The following is a 22,445-nucleotide window of genomic DNA, read 5'->3' on the forward strand; positions in this document are numbered from 1 at the left end:
CAGGCACTGTAACAGCTTCTAGATTCTTGGTTAATTCTCTGATCTTCTCTGTCAACTCAGATGTTGTTCTTGCTAACTCTCTTGTTTTCTCATCCTCAATTTCATTCTCTCTTCCTCTCTCTCGCTCTCCCTCTCTTCCCCTTTCCGCGAAAGAGCTACCACTTTTCAGATCAGTTGTCACAACTTCTGTTTTAATGATTTGCAAAGTATCTCTCATTGGGGTAACAACTGGTGTTCTCACTTCTGGTTCTGGTCTATATGGAGGTGGTCTCTTGTAAATCATGTCATCCAAGACTTCATCCTCATAGTCATTAGCCCCATACCTCCTCAATTCTGCATCATGTGTCTTTTCCGTACCTTTCCTCCCTTCCGCTTCCTCAACAGTTCTCATCGGATATAGTCCCTCTGACATACTAGCATCTCGCCATCTCCTCATTCGATCATGATGAGTTTCACGATCATATTTCCTCCCGAACATGTACCTATAATTGCCTCCACTCCTCTGCTTTTCTCGCTCATGCACCTCATCTTCCCATTCCACCAATGCCTCGAACTGTGTCGGCCTTGGTCTAGGCTCTAGACACATCATTTTTTCCCGTAAATTTCTTAACACGGCCAGATTAAATGAACCATGTTCCGGAAATGCTAGTACACCATCTTCTTTAGTATACCTAGTCCAATTGTCTAACCAAATACAGGTATGATACCCATATTTCGCAACCATGAAGGATGCAGGGGTCCTTGTCGGAGGTAGTAACTCACCTTCTCTAGTTATTATATCCTTATCCTTGTCAAACCATTTTTTAATTTTACTGAACAAGGATTTCTTTTTCTTTTCCTCTGTTTGGTAATAAATTTTTGCGTTTACCACAACTCTCTAGTCCTCTCTACAACTGTACGATCTTTTGTCCAATAACAGCGCGACTCACACTAACGCACCAATCCTGGAGCGTCTACGTCACCCTATACTTCTTCCAATCCTTGCGCAGCTCACACCAACGCACCAATCACAGTGCCAGCATTGTTCTAACCCACTGTCCAATCACAGCGCGGTCTTTTCTGACGTCAGTAGTCGCTGCAGTCGCTTCTACTCCTGTCTCCTGTCAATCGTCTACCCCTCCTTTACAAAACCTTCTCAGTAGACTTTGTTTCAGGTTCTACAAATCAATTAGTTACAACATATAAACATCTCCATTGTCTGCTCCGCTAACCACACAATAGTAAATACCTTTCCCACGAGAATCCCGCTTCTCTCTAGAACAGCGCTTACCTCTGCTCTACAACGGAATTATTACTTTCGTTGACACAGTAGCACATCCCTCTACTCTGCCCTTCTAGCATGCATCCATTAACTGTTTCCTCCCAGAATGTTCCTAAGAGTTTCACAATCAACTAAATGCCCATACATTCACGCACTTTCATACCAGAAAATGTAGCACATTTACACAGAATCCTGCCTTTCCCGAGAACAGCGAACAATCTGCCCTACTACAGAATTATAACATACGTTAACAAAGCAGCGCTTACCTCTGCTCTGCCCTTCAAACAAGCTCAGAGAATATCTATTACTTCTCCAGCGGTAAGCTTTAATGGCGTACCTTACGGATCCCTGGGACTTAAGACCAGAGTTTCACAGATAACCTTTCGCTACATACACACTTCTCTTATACAGAAAATATGTCTCTAATAGTAACACACGACGATGTCACCGAATCGAACCCAGACAATGCGACGCGCAACTTCAATTGTCACACGCTTTTCCCTGCATTCGTACAGGGTCAACAATCCTGTCTTTCCCGAGAGCAGCACTCACTTCCCTCTGCCCTACTACGGAACCGTCACCGACTCCCTACGTCCCAGAAGCCGTACACACTACATATAACTCAATACGACGACCTCAACATTTAGTGTTAGTACATGTATCAACATCAATCAATAAATCAATAAATCCAAAAACCTATGTACAAGCAATCTATCAGATCAAGACAATAATCAAAACCATCATACTGCTACCAGGAAACTGCTGCAGATCGGAACTTATAAATTCTCCCTACTTCCACGGACAGAGTAATTTCACAGTCATGCGCACATACACTCATCATACGCTGGTGGGGCCCATTACACCAACATTCATTCTATTACTCTATTCACACTGAATATAAGAGAGAACACCTTGATCAATCTGCACCTAATCGGAGGTCAATGCAATCAAATTGAATTGTCTTGAGTCATGATTTAAACAGTTTAAACACATTTGATATCTCAATAATATGACTAAGAAATAACCACCCGACACTGAAATTCAAACAAGAATGTTTTATCTAAATTAATTCATAAAGAAAGCCATTCAATTGCAAAATCATTATTCTCATATTTACCTATTCTGGCTAAATGTCGTACTCTAAGTTAGGACAGGTCTCTCAGTAAAGAATCAAAGTCTCTCGAGTCGCCGTCCTTTCGATCAGCATCGATCCTCTTGAGCAGAAGTTCAGGAAGAAGTGGCCTCAGACCCTCTCTACTCTTGTCATATTTATACCAAAACTTACATATTAAAAGTTACAAACAAGCTCCAAAACGTCCGTTGAGCAGAGCGAGCAGGAAAGGATGTTAGCTTGCAACATTAGAAAAATCTCCGCTCTCAGATATCTCAAAAATAAAAACAAGGAAATAGGAAGTCCAAACTAGTTTTGCAACACCCATGGATGCTCTTCTCCGGAATTGTATCACTCGCAGTGAAGCCACCGCAAGTTTATCAAAAATGTTCATTTGTGACAAATATTCTCTACCAAGGATAACTTGGCGACCATCCCAGAGTTGTCGTCTTTTCATAACTTTTAGCTCAGACAGAGGCCGAGGTCATCATCAGCGAGGCCTCTCTTCATATTTCATCTACTCAAATGCAGGCTGTAGATGTCGGCCATTTTCTTAGTAGGCCAAAATGGATAACTTAATTAAAAAGAAACATAAAACAACGTTACTACATCGTATTGATTAAACAGTGTTAATTCCCACTAATACCCTTATGTGTATGTATTTATCTAGCCATTTGCAACATAAAAAAGCATTAAAGCATATTATTTTAAAGCGCAATCACATAACAAATAGCACACTTTTTTAATGAATTTGCTCACCAACTTAGTTCACTTATTAATTTAGCCATGCAATTGCATTCCCACGTGTAGTTCTTTCATTAGTAAGGTTGATTAATAAAAAACTCTCGATAACACTTAATACTTAGTAATTAATCATTAGTAATTTTAATTATGACACACAAAAATATAAGCTGATGTTTGGGTTTAAATAGAAAACCCTGCTCCAGCAGCTGCACAGGCAGCAGCTTGGCCCAGCCCCTGCACACCCCCTGCAGCAGTCCGGGGGCCCAGCCCCTGCACACCCCCTGCAGCAGTCCGGGGGCCCAGCCCCTGCACACCCCCTGCAGCAGTCCGGGGGCCCAGCCCCTGCACACCCCCTGCAGCAGTCCGGGGGCCCAGCTCCTGCACACACCCTGCAGCAGTCCGGGGGCCCAGCACCTGCACACCCCCTGCAGCAGTCCGGGGGCCCAGCTCCTGCACACCCCCTGCAGCAGTCCGGGGGAGAGCATAGTGTGCTCCCCTCAGACAGGCACAAGCAGTGTGCCCCCCACTGCACCCTCTGCCCCCCACTAGCAGTCCCGCATACACTGTCCGCCTGCTCAGAGAAGGAGGGAAATGTATGAGGTTTTTTTAAATGCACAGCAAAACATCTGGTAAACCCAGGTGCGAACAGTTATTCTGTAGTTAGGCAAAAAAAACACACTCTTAACGGCTGGACAGATACTGGCCGGTAAATGTAATCATTTATTCTGGGTCGCTGGTATATTTCCTACAAAGTCCAGCCAACTCATAATTAGGGCCTCACGGCCATACCTCTGGGGTACAGCTTTAAAAGAATCTCTACATGAATATTATGTGTTATTTCAATTTCTTAATTAATGATTCAAACTCCCACAGGTGTCAGAATCATTAATCAGTCAGCTGAGAAGTACACCGGTGCACACCGTTGCCATCTCCCCGCGTTCTTCTGCTGAATCGTCTTAAGCGCTCCCATTGCGCACGGCCTGTCCTTGAACACTATACCTGTAAAACTGTTGATGATTAGATCCGATCAGGTCACATGTTTGGGGGGAGCTAAGAAAATCATCCATTCCATAAAACCTGGAGGGCCAGATTTATCAAGGATTTGTGCTGCTCTTGCGAGGGGCGGGGGCGCTAAGTCGATGCAAAACCTAAGTGAGACTTATCAAGCCACGCAAGGCCACCTTTATAGCACCGCATGGCTTGATGAATCTGGAGTATCGCACGGCAGCGCAAATCGCTGCCTTGTGTTACTCTGCACCAGGGAAGTGTTCCATGGGTGGCGTGGGTATTCCCACAAATCCCCCGGGGGATTTTGGCACATTCCCAGATTTACCATGATTGGCAGACCTGAGAATGGGTCAAAATGTTACGCTTCCCTTAGGTGAGGGGTAATGACGAGAAATATGTTTATTTCTCTTGTTTTTACCTCTTTATACGTGGGCTGCATTCTGCAGCACATATAGAAAGAGGAGAATTCCTCGCTCTGAGGATTGGTTTTGAACAGGAAGGTCTTCTTTCCTGTCCAAAAAACAGTCCTGCCTACAATGCAGGCACCCTTGCATCATGATACACAGGTCCCCCTGCTTTAAAGCTGGGCAGCAAAGAGAGCCCCAGCACTAAGAACGGACAGAACTTTGCCGTATAATGTATAATATGACGCTTTCCTGCCCTTTCCCTTTCACACAGTGCAGCAAGGTGACTTGCTGCGTTGCGCTGCATGAAAAAATATGGTCCAGAGTCTTTTACATCCCTGTAGCATACTTGGACCCCCGACCCACAGTTTAATACATGCATGTCCACACACCAATTACGTTGTTTATTAACTATTTAATATTTGTTCCCTTTATAGGATTCTTCATTTTCATCTTCTACTGTGTCGCTAAGGAGAATGTTCGGAAGCAGTGGAGGCGTTATTTATGTTGCGGCAGATTCAGACTGGCTGAAAATTCTGGTAACTCTCTTTTGAACTGTGTAACACGTAAAGTGCCCAAGTATGTCTACATCCCCTCATCATAACCATCACAGCTTGACACAGGACTGTTGACGTGCCAATCATTTAAGCTATACTTATTTGTAATAAATATGTGCCGGCCCCAAGGTTTTTCTTAGGAGCCCGCCTGTGGCGCTGCCTAATGCAGGGTGGTGGAACACGCTGACTAGTCGTGATTCCATCTATTGGCCTCCTACCATGACCCTACCCTTCTGTCTCTTTATCTCACAGCTTCAGTTTTTTTCATCCCTTCTTTCTCCCTTTGTGATGTTTTCCTAACTTTCGCCTCACCTTCTTTCTTTCTACTGATAAAAAAATAAGTCCTGCCCCCCCAAGCATGAGTGTGATTGCCCACCACAACAACCATCCGCACAAATTATGCACTGAATTTAAGTTAGTTATTGCTGTACTGGTCATGTTGTCAAACTTATTTGCAATACATTGCAATACAATTAAATAGCCTTTATAGTGTACATGCAGTTGAAATTATCACCAAATGATAATACAGAGACCTGAAATCTATTTTCAACTTCAATTGTCGAGGTGTTTCAATTGGCAAAGTCATCCTTCACTAAATAAGTTTTATTTCATTGGAAAAGATTTGTTTTATGTAGGAGTGCGCATTCAAAGTCCTGTATTTGCTCTCGGGATTTACCAGACTGAAATTTTCACCAAAATTGTGAAATTGATTTATGAGAAAATCTGCTCCCAAATGGCACCTTGTTGGTTTTCCAAGGAGTGTTTTTTCTGGAACACGCACATACATGATTTGTGGGGAGTCACCAACGTTTGGCAGGCTGTTTCCTTCCCTGTTAAGAGTCACAAATATACTTTTGTCAATATCACAATTAAGTGTGTTCGTTTTCAATGTGGGCTTTGGAGCGATACACCAAAAAAGTCCCTGGCGTAGAGAAAGTGAGTATCTCCACTCTATAAAGAAAAAAAAAGTTAAAATGTGCAAGTGCTCATAGAGTGATATATCCATGCATGGAAATGTACAGATGTACATTATGAATGTAAATATTTCTGGCAATCTGCAACTGTCGCAAATATCTAGAAGTGCACCCGGAATTCTGTGAAAATTTAATGCAAGTTAGATGCGTATGCAAATCACAGGAACAGATGAGGTTTCATAAATATCTGACTTCCAAGCCAGGAGTTTTACGAATCTGACGTTTAGAAGTGGTGCTTCCTAGTATCTGCCACCTACCATCCCACCCACACTGCATGGATGACAGTGATCGACCTGAAATCTTTATGATTGGTTGCCACAGCCACTCAGAGCTTGCTCTATTCCTGAACATATGGGTATGATAAATCCAGCGCATAGGTAGCACACCCATATCATACATTATTTTTTACAAGCATGGGATGCCATTCAAGAGGTGTGGCCTATGACAAGAGTAGGGTGTCAATGTGGATATAGTCAAAATAGAAGCACAAACCTGCTGATATGAGGGACCCTATCATTTTATTTTCTCCTTCCCAAATTTATAGTCTAAACTCACAACAATTTCTATTAGAAGGTGTCTATTTTTTACGATTTTGCGGCAGGTTTAGGTTGTAAATAGCTCCACATAACCCCAGTAAAAGGCTTTTGTCATTTTGCTGCCCTGCATCCATATCACCAGCTAAACATGTGCTTAAAACCTTTGCTGCTGGAAAAAGGCTTTGTCACTAATCTAGCTCAGCGCGGATGTCACTGTGCTAATTCAACGCTTAAAAACTCTGCTAGAAAAACTGAAATCTGAGATGAGCAGATTTAGAGTGTCGGTGCTGTAGAGTGTTCCATATAAAAGCACAGCTCTTCACTTAAACCCTTTTATATACCCAGGGTTGCATACTTATTTTTTTGTATTATTTAGGCAGAACTCTAACCCTGAAAATGCATTGGCCACACAAACACACACCACACCACACCACACCGCACCACGCCTCCACACAGTATGTGCCTCCCAATAAGGGTCATTCACCTTCTTGGTTTGGCCCAGGTTTAGATTAAGGAAGGCTACAAATCATGCATCAGTCTTTCTGGCTTTAGCACCAGCTGTGAAGACAATAGGCAAATGCTTCTGTGATGGTTTCCTTTTTTATATACATGACTTTTGCAATCAGTAAAAGAACTTCCATCCAGTGGACAGAGAGGAGGCAGTTTAGAATGAGCATGCCATGTCTATTACTTGCTTGTCTTCCTTCCTTTCTCGTTAAATCTGAAACAGATATTTACATATCTGCAGAATATTGGAATATATGAATCCGTAGTTAGTTGAAAAGAAAAACAAAAATTAAATAATAATGTTAATGCTTTTCTAGTTTAATCTTTTTCTACAAATAGATATGGGTGGTTGCTAATGAAAGACCTGCTTTGGGGAGGATAAACCCAAGGTGTATATATCTTAAAGCAGTCCCCTTAATTGGACATTCATTTAACACTATTGCTTATATCTAGTGTGATATGCAAGAACTGCGTCATTAGATTTAAAGTGGATAAGGTGGAAAAAATCAGCAGTCTAGCTTCAGAAAATACGATTTTTGGTTACCAAATTCATAAGGTTATTACATAGTATCTATGAAATGTTCTGAGTGTTTGCAATAGGTATACTGTGAGATCAGATCTGAACATGCAATATAATTTTCCTAATTTTTCCCTGCATGTAGACTGGAGCAAAACTGCTACTAATTTCTTAAAGAAGCAGGCAATCAACCAAGGAGTGTCAAGCAGCTCAAACAATTCCCTACAGTCAAACAGTAATGGTAACTCCACAAACTCCGCCACGCTGCTGGTAAATAATGAATATTCAATGCAACCGAGTAGTAATGGTACGTATTTCATAAGCTGACATTCTTTTATCCTTTATCTGACCGCTTGGGGAGAGCAAAATCTTTACTAACCCCTCAAAAAACTCTTAAAACACTTAAAGATATCTTCCATCTTTCGGGCCGAGCTGTGTTCCTTGGTTGGTTTTCATGCTGGTGTTAAACGCTTATTTTTGATGTGGGGATGATTGTATTTTATGATTGTGCTGCTTGTCTCCTTTCAAGCGACCCGTAGCTCTGCATTGTATATTCCATGCAGCAGCCACTTGGAACTATCTATAACTGTAAGAAATCCGAACAATGATAGCACGTTTAACAGCATTCTTTTTAATTTGTTTTTATTGAGCAGAATAAAACAACATACATTAAAGTCAGCATCCCTTAACATCGATATATATCATGATATAATTAATACATCATTTTAAATTATAGAGGAGTAATCATCTTCATCCTTCTCTTGTACTTAAAGTGCAGATGCAGTTAAACGCAGAACCCTGAGAATATCATTGAGCAGCATAATTTAAACAATTAGACAAAATGCCAGTGCTAGTACAAATATACGCTCCAAAAAGGAAGCTAAACTAAAGTGCAAGCCTTCTCTAGTACTAAAAAAAGCAAAAAAAAAATAGAGTTAAGGTAAAAAAAATATCATTTGTATATTCCATGCAGCAGCCACTTGGAACTATCTATAACTGTAAGAAATCCAAACAATGATAGCACGTTTAACAGCATTCACTCTAAATTTCAGTAATGTTGAGAACCACAGCCATAAACCTTTTTTGTCTAAAGTAATGTTTTATTTCAACCTCTTAATTAAAGTCAGGGGAAATACAGTGTGGCGTGCAGACCACTAATTTGGGTACTCCCACCTCCATGGTGTCCTAAATGTGTTTTGGGAATCCGGGAAATTCTTTTTTGTGTTGACTGTTGGAAACATACAAACTGAAAATGTATATTTGTAAGTGGGAATAATAACATATGGGATCCGAAGTTTAGCATTTTCTTTACGTTATTATTGTCAGGTAGACCGTTCAAACAAACTAGGGGGAATATTGGTTTAAACTTAGATAATGTTGTAGAATTTAATAAAATAGTCTAACAAAAATTTAAGAAGATACTAAAGAAAATAGCTTTTGCTTTGCAAATATTGTTTTGAGCTATTGTTTTTTCAAGTGGTGAAACACAGCCTAGTAAAAAATCAAACAATATGCATTCCTCCATATGCTCTACAACAGCATATTTTTCATTTGTGTGTTGTTTTTTTTTACAAAGACCTAATTTACAACATGACAGGCAGAAAAAACATCTGTGGAAAAAGTGCAGGTGGGATAGAAGTTGAGAAATTCCAGACAGCGTGGTGTCATTATTGGCCAACAGCTAACAATCCCAAAGGAGGATATAAACAACAGTTCTAGTTTTTAATGTATCCAAATAAGAATCTACAACTATCAAGTGATTGCAAGAGGGTTGTCTTTTATTTTACTGCACATGAAATAGATCTTTTCAGGTTTAACAAAAAAACTTTTCTATTCTACCACAATTTAAATAATATTGATTTTTAAACGTTGGTAGATTTATATACAGTATACACCGTGGCCCTCACTGCAAATAAGAGGTCAATTTCGATCCCTGTGGCAACAAGAGTTTATATAGGGATGGAATTACGAGTTGAGTGACAATTATCACTCTCTCGCAGTTTTTCCCTGATAAATTCTGGCAGGTCAGAACCCCCAAACTTTATCAGAGGGTAAAGGCTATTAAAATCTTTTAAAATTGTCGAATTCAGTTTGCTAAATACTGATTCCAAATGTTATGTTTTTTTTAATTTGAAGATCCAGAAAAGGGGGAAATTACCACATGTGCTAAATACTCACCACTGGGGCATAGTACTTACCATACCTGGTAAATACCTCACCCTATTCTGCCCATCCTGTAATGACAGCCCAAGAAGGCAGAAAAAAAGAAATTTATATTGGGATACAACAAAATTAATTTCTCACAGAGACCTAATATAATTAAATTGAAAGCTATGATATTTTATCTGACTCCATTTTTAGAGATTTAAACAAGGTGACTACAATTAACACAAAAAGAAACAACGTTCAGTGTGAAGACGTGTAAAAGAGAAGCATTTAAAGTTATACAAAATGATACATATTAGTAAATATACAGATAAATAAGTGGAAGGAGGTACTTAGGAGTAGGCTACACTGTTTCAACACTTTGATTAGTTTGATAGTTAATATGAAACCAAACCATTTAAAACAAAGTTGAAGAGTGTAACTGTTAACAAATCTGTTGTTTTCTATGTTATTCCAGTAAATTATGTACTACCTAAAATTCATAAAGACTCTAGGAAGAGTACCTAACAGCACCAAAACGAAATCAAACAGGGCAACCATAAATAGATTTAAATAGTATCTTCAAATATTCTGTCAGCAGTTTGCCATCATTTATCAAGTATTTCAAACACTCTATTATGTGATCTACCATGTGTTTCCCATTGATGTGGCTAGTTTGTACTATCAATAGACAATGTCTGGAGACATTAAAACAACAATTCTTTCAAATCAGGGTTGTGAATTTGCTTGAAAACACTGGTATTGAACATAGAACAGGTTTGTTTTGTTAACCCTCTTTGATCATTTGTTTTTTGCAGAAATTAAAAACTGCCTAAGGCAGACTATTTTCTCTCATGTGCCAATGTATGGATGAGTCTCATGAAAGGTTTTCCATGTATGGTTGAAGAAAAACATGCTGAACATTACCCAAAGCCACACCTTCATTAAGCATGCAGACTGCAAAATCCAGTGAATGGCCGAAGAAAGTCACGCAAAGTGGAACATAATGGTGCTAAGTGTTTGTGAAGTATTTACTTATCAGTAGAAAAAAGCTCTTGCACTGAAAATCTTCCCATAAAGTAGTACACATAGGATTTCGTACTACTTGGTGCCCAGGTTGCATTCCATGGGTAGTAGTTTGGTATTTCAACTCTACCACTCCTGGTTTTTGATGCACAGCCAGACCTACACAGATTGTCAATTTGCAACACACGTCCTTTTGGCAGACGCAAATTCACAGTCATGTTTTAATTTTGCCTAACATTTCACTCATTGCATGTGTTGTGCATTGTACAGCAAATGTCCAATATGTGAAATGTAAAGAAAAAATGCCTAAACATTGGTTTTTGTACAGAAGGTTATCCTTCCAGTACTACAGCGATGCTAGTCATTGTGCAGACCCATTTGCACCCTGGCAGACTTAAAGAGTCCCTGGCCAGGGGAAGAGAGCGGCAGCAGGCCATAATGAGTAATGAGGGCTCTGTGCAGCTCTCTCCTCCTATGCAGTGCAGAGCAGCAGCTTTGGTTGCTGAACCACTTCGCACTATAATTTAATAAAACTCCCCTTGGAGAGTCAAGTTCTACTTCTTTGGACTAATATTGCACTATTATCTGTGGAAAGTAATAGACATAGACTTTGAAAGCCTCCCTTGCAATGTCTTTTATATTTGTCGAAAACTATTTTAACCAAGTGAACTCTGAGGGGCAGAGTAATCAATATTTCACACAGCCCAGCAAACCACCCTGCTGCGCTGTGTGAAGGCAGAAATGTGCCATATTTCACATCATATGGCGCATTCCTCCCCTTTCCATGTGCTGGCTCAGTTGTGGTAGCCTAGCACAAAAGCTGGCACAGTCCGTCCATGAGCTAAGGGTGTCTGCGTTGCAGACAGAATTTTTTTGTGCAGGAAGGGAACACAGCGTTTTCATTGTAGGTGATTTCAACACCTCTTTTGAACCATATTTACCAATGTCTGAGCTAACACAAGCTGAAGATGAATGTTGGGGAAATTCAGGTGTCTCCAGCTCTAGGACAAACATCATGTTGAGTTCAGAAGCCCTCCAGATTGTAGGTTTAGTGATATCTATCTGTCTTAGAGCATGTTTAATGGCCGCTCCAGTGTATTGAGCCACACCAACCTTTCAGAGGGGTCTATAGTTGCAATATAGATTGTATATTGCTTGTTTCAGGATTTGGCTCAAGATGGCAGACATAGAGATTATTGATCACCGTGATAGCTGACATTTTCCACTAACACTCAAACTGAAGGGGTCTGCAATTAAGGACTCGTCCTTTCCTGACTTAAGAACATCCAACTCGACAGCCTTGACTAATAATAGACACAATGTCAAGTGGGTGGACTTATACAATTCTGGGAGTACCCAGAGAGATCTACAGGAAAGTCAGAGCAACTATGACAATACTCAAAGACGTAGATCCTATGTCTTCTCAAATAACAGCAGTATGTGAAGAACTGTTTCTTGCTCTAAAATAATTTTTTGTCAAGGAGCTCAAACCATGTAAAGTGCTCCTGAAAACCCACGAGTGGTTTAATCATCATTGTAGAGAGGCCTAACTGACTTGATGAAAGTCCCAAAAAGCAATAGAAGCTCTGTTATTCCCTCCACTAGATGGATGTACACCAAGGGAAGAGAATGTGGCCTTACCGCCAGAGCTGGACACTTTGAAGCTGGGGAACTACGTTCGACCCTCGTCGTCAGCTCAGCATCCTGTGAATCTGGGCAAATCACTTAATCTCCCCATACCTACCAAAAATGAATGCGTCCTTGTGTAACGTAACTGGTGCTCATGCAAAGCGCTCAAATACCTTTATTTGAGTTTGCGCTACATAAATTTGCAATAAAAAAAGGTAACCAAGACTAGTAAGGAACAGTTGGAAGATAAGGTCTGAGAGGATTTGCTAGAAGCAGCAAAGGTTAAGGACTCCCGATTATTCTGGCACCTTGTCACCCACAATGCAAGCCGATCCCATGATCACCGAGAATGCCATGTTTCTGAAGGGAAATGTGTTAAGCACTTTTCAAATCTCTGTGCAGAGCAAATGTCAGAGAAGATTATCCCAAGACCCTGGTCTCCCTCGATTACACCAGATGTAGAAGGCAACCCAACAGTCTTTAAGTTAGAAGAGACACTTTACGTGCTTTATGCGCAGAAAGTGGAGCAAGCCCCAGGTCTTGATCGAATCCCATCGGACCCATTTTGTTCCGAACCTTTGATCTGGGTTCCCTATATCACTTGCTTATCTAATGCAATAAATAGTATCGGGTGCCCCCACACCCAATTCATGGAAAGTGGCTGAAATAATCCCAATCTACAAAAAGGTTTCTAAACAATCTGGGACCTTATCGCTCTACAAGTCCAATCGATAATATACAAAAGACATATAACAAACGACTCCTGACCAGGTTATGGCATTGACTACAATGTGTTATCACACTTCCAGCAGGTTTCAAACCCAATATAAGCATGGTTGACCTGACTATAAAATGAAAGATCATCAACATTGATAAGGGGTTGCTATTTGTCGCTTTGTTGATCTACAGGCTGAGTTTGATCTCGTCCCCAGGGCCAAACTATGGGAAGTTCTTGGGAAAGTTGGGGTACCCAGTGGCCTATTGAAATTGATCCAGCAATTATACAAAGGAAATTTTGTGAGGTGGGGCCCAGAAAAATGGCTCTCCCAAAATGGCTGGGACTAAAGTCCTGGGTCTGTTTTTTGCAGATAACACACTTCTCCTATCTAAAACTACAAGAGACTTAAGTGCCCTCTTTGGGAAGTGTATTATCTTTTGCAACGACTATGGCCTTGAAATAAATAACAGCAAAACAAAATATATGGTTTTCACCCACCAAAAAAAGGTTAAAGATAAAGTGGTTCTAGACAAGGTCAGTTTAGATCGAGTTTTTGAATTTGACAAGGCTTCAACGTAATCTATATCACTAGTATCGGAAATATACAAGGACCAGGCATGTGAGGCAACATTATATGGGGCTGACTTGTGAGGACATTCCAATCTCAACCCGCCAGTGAGAAGTAAAAACTCTTTTTTCAAAACCCTATTGAGACTTCTGAAAATTGACCCGCTTTTACTGTTAAGGTTCGACTTAAACCTGAGGCCCATTTCAGACATAGCGTATATAAAACTATCCTTTATTGGGCTAGATTGTGGATGACAGAGGATCTGGCCCCATATAGAGATTGTCTTAATGGGATATTGACATATCAGCATTAACTATCCCTTGGATACACCATGTAAAAACCTGGTTTTCCGATCTAGGACTGACTGAATATTGGTTGCATCCTACATCAGTTCCAGTGAACGCCAGATGAACTGTTAAAGTAAGCTACTGGGAAGCTGTCACTAATACAAGAATTGCGGCAGTCCATACGGGCAGACTCACAGACACATATTTATCTTACAAAGGTGGTCCACTTTTCAAAGAGTTTTTGGATTGTGTTAAGGTTCCATTGGTAAGAATCTGGGGGCATATGTATGAAGCCTTTTTCCCGGAATCGGCCCGTTTGCGAATGGGAAAAAGCCTTTTGGGATGTATCATCCCAAAAGGCCCTCACAAAATAGGGAATCGCAATATTTGCGATTCCCTATTTTCCGAATGCATTTAAGGAATTGAAAATTGCGATTCCTTAAATGCAATTCTGGAAGCACCCAAGTTGTGCGATTTTGCCTTTAGAAATTGCAAATTACCACCAACTTCAGGTTGGTGGTAATTTGCGATCTCTTTGAAAAATTAACTTTTTTGCATTTTTCAAAGTGCCATGTGGCGCACATATATGCCCTTAGGGCATATATGTGTGCAACATGTGCACACATGCTTATTTCAGGGGTGCAACAGGGTGTCCTTTTGACACCTTTGCACCCTTGAAATTGCATTCGCAATTTGCGAGAACCTAATGGGTACTCGCAAATTGCGAATGTTTTCCTATTCATTCCTATGGGACTCTAGGCATTCCTAGAGGAAGGTATTCCTTAATTGTGAATCGCAGTTTGCGATTTGCAATTAAGGAATACGTAGGAATCGCAATTAATATTGCGAATCTTACATACATTGCCTTTTGCGAGTCCTTATTTGCGAATCGCTAAAATTCGCTATTAAGGACTCGCAAAACGCTTTCTTGATACATATGCTCCTTTGTTTATCAAATTTAGGCTTGGGATTTTGCCATTAGCTTCTTTCACATCCTCTTAGAACAAAAATTATAAATCCTCCAAAGTTTGCCCCATGGGTTGCCACATAGTTCAAAGCAAGGAACACTTATTATTATTTTGTTGTGCCTCTGCAAAGCAGCATGCACAATGAATAGTCCCTCTTTGCTGGCTTCTTGGGCTTCCAGACTGGCATAATGCTCTAAGAATATGTAAGTCAGGTAATAAGAGCTGTATACTATCCTCGAGTTCCAACTATCTACACTCTATCTGGCACGTTAGGGCAAGAACTGTTGGGAGAAACATACTATTACAATGACACCCATCTTTGTTTACTTTTTTAAAAAATCTTCTTAGCTATTGCAGTGCACGTTTTTATTCAAACTAGTAAATAACCCAGACATTCAGGGTGACATAGCGGACCCTTTATGAGTTCATTTCTACGAACTCTTGTGAGGTTTTCGTTTCTCTGGTTTTTGTCTCAGTAATGTGGTACCTCATTGTCAATCAATGTATTATGACTGTAATTTAGTTGTATGCATTTGCACTGCTATGATCTATGACTCAAATTTTCTATGTGGTTTTATGTATTTATAACACTTTTTGTGGTTCCTTGAACTGAAATAATGTTGATAAAGATACATCCCAATTAAGATGGGGTAAGAAAGGGGAACATGGGAGCTGGAACAGATATGAGAGTACAGAGGACAGCTTTCTTTCTCTGATATCCAGCAGAGGATGGTATATGTTTCTGTGAAAGCTTTTACACATATTTTCAAATAAGAATGTTTTTGTCAGATATGAGAGAAAGTGTGGGGGGGGACAAATCTTTTTGACAAAGATTTTGCCGCCATACAAGTAAAGGCTTTTCTCAAGGATCTGGCAAAAACATATGAAATGGTAATGCTCTCACCATAGAAAATTTAGAGACTGATAGGCACAAGATCTGGGGTACACTTTTTCTGATGGGGAACAGACTGAAAATAATCAAATAATTCCGATACACATTAGTTCATACCTCTGCTAGATTCAAGATTACTCTGTTTATCAGTTCTATCTTACCCCAGGTTTACAGGAACTGCTAAAGAATATCCACCCTTATGTAGTTGCACAGTAGTGTGATGAAGACGACTGTTCAAAAACCAGATATGTGATCTTCTTGAGATCTGTACTCCTATAGTAACGTAGAAATGGAGGCCCACGAAAATAACTTTCTCAAAGGATCATGAAAATGATGATTGCCAATTAACGAAATGCATTTATTTGTAACTGGTTACTTGTGAAATTTGACAGATAATGTGGCACCTCAAAGGTGGTACTGGATTTCTAGCAGAGTAGTGTTCTAGGAAAGGATTTCTTGAGACCTTAAGTAAGGATAATGTGTTCAGTTTGTTTTGAAACAAATGTACAATTTTATGTTATGAGATACAATTGCTGTGTGTAAGGCTGACCAAGCTGCTGCTAGCACTTTTTGCACTTTAGGATACTTGTTTTAAAAAAAACTGTATTGTGAGGGAAACATTGGTTGTTTTTAATAATTTGAGAAGCAGTTCAACAAAGCGCTAATTTAATTGAGAAACCCGACCTGGGCTCGCCGGTTCTCTTCTCGCGGTGACCGCATTTCACAGCGGAGCCGCCGGTGAAGGTTCTCGGTCTAGTTGTTCCTGCCCTACGCCTTTAAAAGCGACGCGATGGCGTGGCCGCGCAGCATGTTATGAGATACAATTGCTGTGTGTAAGGCTGACCAAGCTGCTGCTAGCACTTTTTGCACTTTAGGATACTTGTTTTAAAAAAAACTGTATTGTGGGGGAAACATTGGTTGTTTTTAATAATTTGAGAAGCAGTTCAACAAAGCGCTAATTTAATTGAGAAATCCGACCTGGGCTCGCCGGTTCTCTTCTCACGGTGACCGCATTTTACAGCGGAGCCGCCGGTGAAGGTTCTCGGTCTAGTTGTTCCTGCCCTACGCCTTTAAAAGCGACGCGATGGCGTGGCCGCGCAGCATGTTATGAGATACAATTGCTGTGTGTAAGGCTGACCAAGCTGCTGCTAGCACTTTTTGCACTTTAGGATGCTTATTTTTTTTTAAACTGTATTGTGGGGGAAACATTGGTTGTTTTTAAAAATCTGAGAAGTAGTTCAACAAAGCGCTAATTTAATTGAGAAACCCGACCTGGGCTCGCCGGTTCTCTTCTCGCGGTGACCGCATTTCACAGCGGAGCCGCCAGTGAAGGTTCTTGGTCTAGTTGATCCTGCCCTACGCCTTTAAAAGCGACGCGATGGCGTGGCCGCGCAGCATGTCATGAGATACAATTGCTGTGTGTAAGGCTGACCAAGCTGCTGCTAGCACTTTTTGCACTTTAGGATGCTTATTTTTTTTTAAACTGTATTGTGGGGGAAACATTGGTTGTTTTTAAAAATCTGAGAAGTAGTTCAACAAAGCGCTAATTTAATTGAGAAACCCGACCTGGGCTCGCCGGTTCTCTTCTCGCGGTGACCGCATTTCACAGCGGAGCCGCCAGTGAAGGTTCTTGGTCTAGTTGATCCTGCCCTACGCCTTTAAAAGCGACGCGATGGCGTGGCCGCGCAGCGGACGCGTGCAGCTGGCGAGCCGCGGGCGTGCCAAAGGCGCGCACAAGGCAAGCCCGTCTGCGCCCGTCCGCGCTCCGGCCACGCTCAGCCCCAGCCATGCTGCTCCGTTCGCTGTGGATATTGGAGGTAACGCGAGGCTTGTATATTCTAGAAATAAGCTGCTAGAGTTTGGAGCGGATGGAGGCAAGAGGGGTAATATTATAATAGAGAGGACGGCAGGGCTGAAGACCGACTTTATGAGGGAGGATGGTCTGAAGTGTGGTCTGATCAATGTCAGGTAATTACCTAAGCATCACCTAGAAATCCAATTATTGGTGGAATGTAATGACTTGGGTGTACTGTTCATGACAGAAACATGGACACATATTGATTCTGACCTGGAGCTGGCCATGGCCTGTCCATCTGGGTATAAATCCCTTCATAAACCACGTGTGGGCGGTCGGGTTGGAGGGGTCGGAATCATCTTTAAGGATAGCTGGGATTTCTCACCTCTTGATATTGAGGATTTGGAAGGAATAGAGATCCTGGGCTTTGTAATTAAAAAGCCCAAGGGACAGCTTCTGACCGGCTTGGTAGGCTATAGACCACCGGGAGCCGCCGACCTTGCATTCCAACAAGGACTTATTGAAATCCTGAATAACCTGGCCCTGTGTCACTCAAGGCTGCTAGTTGTAGGAGACTTCAACTTATGGCCAAATGGGCTATTAGATACAGCCTTTTACAATATTGTTCAATCCTGCGAACTTATCAATTTACAGCAGTGGGTGAAGGAATCCACCCACAAGGGGGGACACACGCTGGACCTGGTGTTCGTTAACGAACAGTTGATGGGACCTCTTGAAGTTCTACCAGTATGCTGGTCAGACCATTGTCTGATCATTTTCCAGCTGTATAATTTGGGACTGAATAAACTACATCAAAAGACCGATCGAGTATTTCAAAGCAGGAACTGGAAGGGCCTCTTAAAGAGAGTACAGACCCCCCCCCTGATTCTTGCACCAATTGAGACTTATGACATTGGTAAGACAGTGGAGGAGAACTATATAGACTACTGTAACAATATCAGCTCCCAGCTAGACCGAGTTGCCCCTCTAAAGACTCATAAAAAAGTTGGTAGACCGTCAGCCCCCTGGTTCACAGACAACCTCAGAACCTTGAAGCTCAGCTGCAAACAAGCAGAAAGGAGATGGCGCAGAGATTATACCGAGAGGGATAAGGCCCTCTGGAAGCTTGCCTTATCAGGATATAGAAAAGAAATCGTGCTAGCAAAGACAGAGTATTTTGCAAACTGTATCCTGAAGGCACAACATAATTCTAAGGAAGTCTTTAGGATTGTAGATACTCTGATCAAGCCTGAGTGTGTCAAGAATGAGACACTGTGTGATGGACTGGCCTCCTTCTTCGAGGAGAAAATAAGGAACATCATTAATGATCTTGTTCCACGACACTCACCCAAGAAACTGGGCCCATGGAACCATGCAGAAAGGAGGATACTACATCCTCTGGATCATTTTAATGCTCTTTCTCCGGGGGACTTTGAAAAAATGGCCATGAGTATCTCCTCGGGATCGCCACTGGACCCCCTTCCACATAAAATCTGGAAGGAACTTTCTTCTGAGCTATTTCCGGTATTACGGCGAATTTGTAATCAGTCCCTGATGGAGGGCTCAGTACCTACATGTTGGAAGCAGGCATCAGTGACGCCGTTGTTGAAGAAGACAACACTAGATCCAACCTGCATGAAAAACTATAGGCCAATCTCTCTACTACCATTCCCAATAAAAATTCTGGAACAAGTGGTTAGTAAAGCAATCTCCCAGTTCCTAGAAAGTAACGATGTCCTGGATAAGATGCAATCTGAATTCCGTCCAGGACATGGTACGGAGACGGCCCTGGTGACCGTTATGGATGATCTACGAATGCGAGTGGACAGGGGACAAGCGGCGGTTTTGATCCTTCTCGACCTGTCCGCCGCATTCGATACGGTGAACCATGGGATCCTTTTGTCCAGATTGGAGGAGGTAGGAGTGACGGGAACCGCTCTTAAGTGGCTTCACTCCTATCTTTCTAACAGACAGCAGGCAATTGCTCTTCCTCCCTTCCGCTCCAGTTTTTCAAACATACCGCAAGGTGTCCCACAGGGATCGGCAATAAGTCCCATCCTTTTTAACATATATATGAGCCCCCTACGTACAATTATAAGATCTCACGGCGTCAATTTAGTTAATTATGCTGATGATACTCAGCTTATCATGTCCTTAGAAGGCGAGCATTCGGTTCCTGTAACAGATTTTCATGCATGCCTGCAGGATATAGCAACTTGGCTTAGGGAGAACTCCCTCCAATTTAATTGTGAGAAAATTGAGATTCTATACTGCGCCACAGGAAGAGTTCCTCCTCTGCTCCCATCTAATTTTTGGCCAAGTACAGATGGCGCATCATTGACTCCTAACCTTGCTGTACGTAACCTGGGTGTAACGTTTGACAATAAACTGACGCTGGATAAGCATGTTAACAAGATAGTCGGGAGCTGCTTCAGTTTGATGCGAGCCTTTCGGAAAATATTCCCACTGTTCTCATCAGAAGCAAGGATGTTGATAGCCCGAAGCACCATCCTGGGTAGATTAGATTACTGTAATGCTCTGCTTCTGAACTCACCACAGTATCTGATTGAGAGATTGCAGAGAATACAGAATATGGCGGCAAAGATAACCTTGGGACGACCACGTCGTTCCTCTACCTTGCAAGCCCTCTCGGAGCTACACTGGCTGCCAGTCCTCCAGAGAATCCAATTTAATGCCCTTTGCCTATTGTTTAAAGCTTTACATGGACAGGGGCCAAAATCTCTGCAGGAAAGATTTAGCTGGTACACTCCACTTCGGCTGCTCCGCTCCTCTTCATCTAATCTCGTGAGGGTGCAGAGAGTTAGGAAAGTTAAGTCAGGAGGTCGAGCATTCTGCATAGCAGCCCCTCGACTCTGGAACACACTCCCACTGGACATTAGACAGACAGACAATCTGATGCAGTTCAGAAAAATAATTAAAACCTGGCTATATCCCCGGGCCATCTACCATTCCTCCCGCTAACTCTATTCTGACAGGAGTCCTTGCTCACCCAGCACACACTCTAACATAGCGCCAGGTTACCCGTAGGGTGTCAGTAGCGCTTTATAAGCAATTATAATAATATAATAATAATAATGAAGACCCAGGCTCTACACAACCCATGCTAACAGGTTAGTTGAAAAGAAGAATGGAGTTTTGAAGATGTGTGTCCAGATGGCTATGATCAGTGATGTGCTGTTTAAAAGGGTGGTGAAAGAGATGTTTTGGGGATGTAGGACAGCCTTGAATGCTGTGGCAACACTGTCATCTTTTGAGTCTTTGGGAGCAAGACTGGTGGGTTCCAAGCTATTTCCAGCATGGTTAAATAGGAGTGTATGAGTGAAGACAACAGACAAGAGTAAGATGACCAGGAAGATTGAGCAGTGCAAACAGAGTTATAAGTTGATATATGATGTAAAATTTAACATGGGCTGGTCGGCGTGAAAGTGTGGAGATTTTGTTTGTGTAAAGAGTTTCAATACAAAAAAGGGATCCGAGGTCTTTTGTGCAACCCTTGATATTAATTCAAGACAGTTGACTCCTAGCAAATTGACGCCAAGGGTGAATAAGTATTGGTAAGCATGTGAGGAACAGATACATAAAAAAGAAGACAAACAAGAGGTAAGAAAAAGAGCTTGATCTAAGGATAATCAGCATCCCATCATTACACTCTGAAAGTGCCCAGTGTCATCATCTGGGGTACCAAACAACTCTTCTCAGAAACCTCATATAACATCGAGGTCATACGAATGAGTTGTATCCTCTTATCAAGAATTCATCCGGGAGAAGAGGAAAAAGTAGAATATAATTGGAGTGCAATGAAACAAAAAAAGGAGGTTTTTTTGTATTTTTCAGTGTCATAAAACAGAATACACAATTGACTAGCACTAAGTGTATATTTCTAACTTGTGCCCCATCAATCGTATTTCTATCTAAAACCAGTGTGATAACAAAAAGAAGAAAGGAAAAGCAGTTATACAGCGTTTACTGCTCACTATTCGGTCGACATGTTTCAGCCTTCGGGAAGACTCTCCCTGGCTTTCTTCAGGACCTCATGCTCAAAGCTACTAGTCGTAGACTTTGGAAAAAGAAGAAATGGGTTACTACTATACCCTCGTAGTTGTTGTCCAAATCCTCAATGTGATTACTGATGTTAACTGACATCTAAAAACAACGAAGAAATTAATTACATAGGGAAGTGAATTCATACAGATAATCACATGAGATGTATTGCTTCATACGTCTGTTCCCCCACTTTTCTGAGTATCTGCATAGAAACAATTTTTCATACAATCATGCTTACCAAACATCATTTGAGGAATAAGCCCCACCTCACTCGGCACCAGCTTAAGTCAAGGAAGAGGCCCCGCTCTGAAAATAAACGTAAGCCAAATCAATAAACCGCTCTCAAAAGCTAAGGAACGGTGAGTCTCTCAAAGGAGACAATAAATGCTTGACCACGTCCCACACTCATTTAGTGATAGGGACCGGAACGTGTCTGCAGGTTAACCATTGGCATCTATTAAAAACAATTTAACTAGGTTTGGCACATAGATAACACAGCGAGTCTCCAAATGTGGAAAAACACCCAACGTGACAACATCAATCCTATTTGAAAAGGATATTCAAAATGCAGCGTGGCAAAATCTATTTATATCGGGATGTTTTGATAACTTCTAAAAAGAATAAGAATAAGTGTAGACATAATTCTGGAGACCGATTTGGCGAGTGTCTGCAGTTTCTACTACGCGATCCAAATCGCGAGATGGTGAAAAAACCCCCAAGTTTACAAAAGATA

General features: G+C 41.5%; 1 protein-coding gene across 3 annotated transcripts in view; it reads left to right on the forward strand.

Moving 5' to 3' along the window:
- ADGRG2 (adhesion G protein-coupled receptor G2) overlaps nt 1-22,445 on the forward strand; it is a 900,557-nt gene that overhangs the window by 852,932 nt on the left and 25,180 nt on the right. For all 3 annotated transcript variants that reach the window (XM_085622206.1, XM_085622207.1, XM_085622208.1), the window contains 2 exons: nt 4,966-5,067; nt 7,765-7,926. In XM_085622206.1, coding sequence (XP_085478332.1) covers nt 4,966-5,067; nt 7,765-7,926 — 264 coding nt within the window. The remainder of the gene's footprint in view (nt 1-4,965; nt 5,068-7,764; nt 7,927-22,445) is intronic.

This window comes from Triturus cristatus, chromosome 8 (genome assembly GCF_964204655.1).
Source record: "Triturus cristatus chromosome 8, aTriCri1.1, whole genome shotgun sequence".
NCBI classification, from domain to species: Eukaryota; Metazoa; Chordata; class Amphibia; order Caudata; family Salamandridae; genus Triturus; species Triturus cristatus.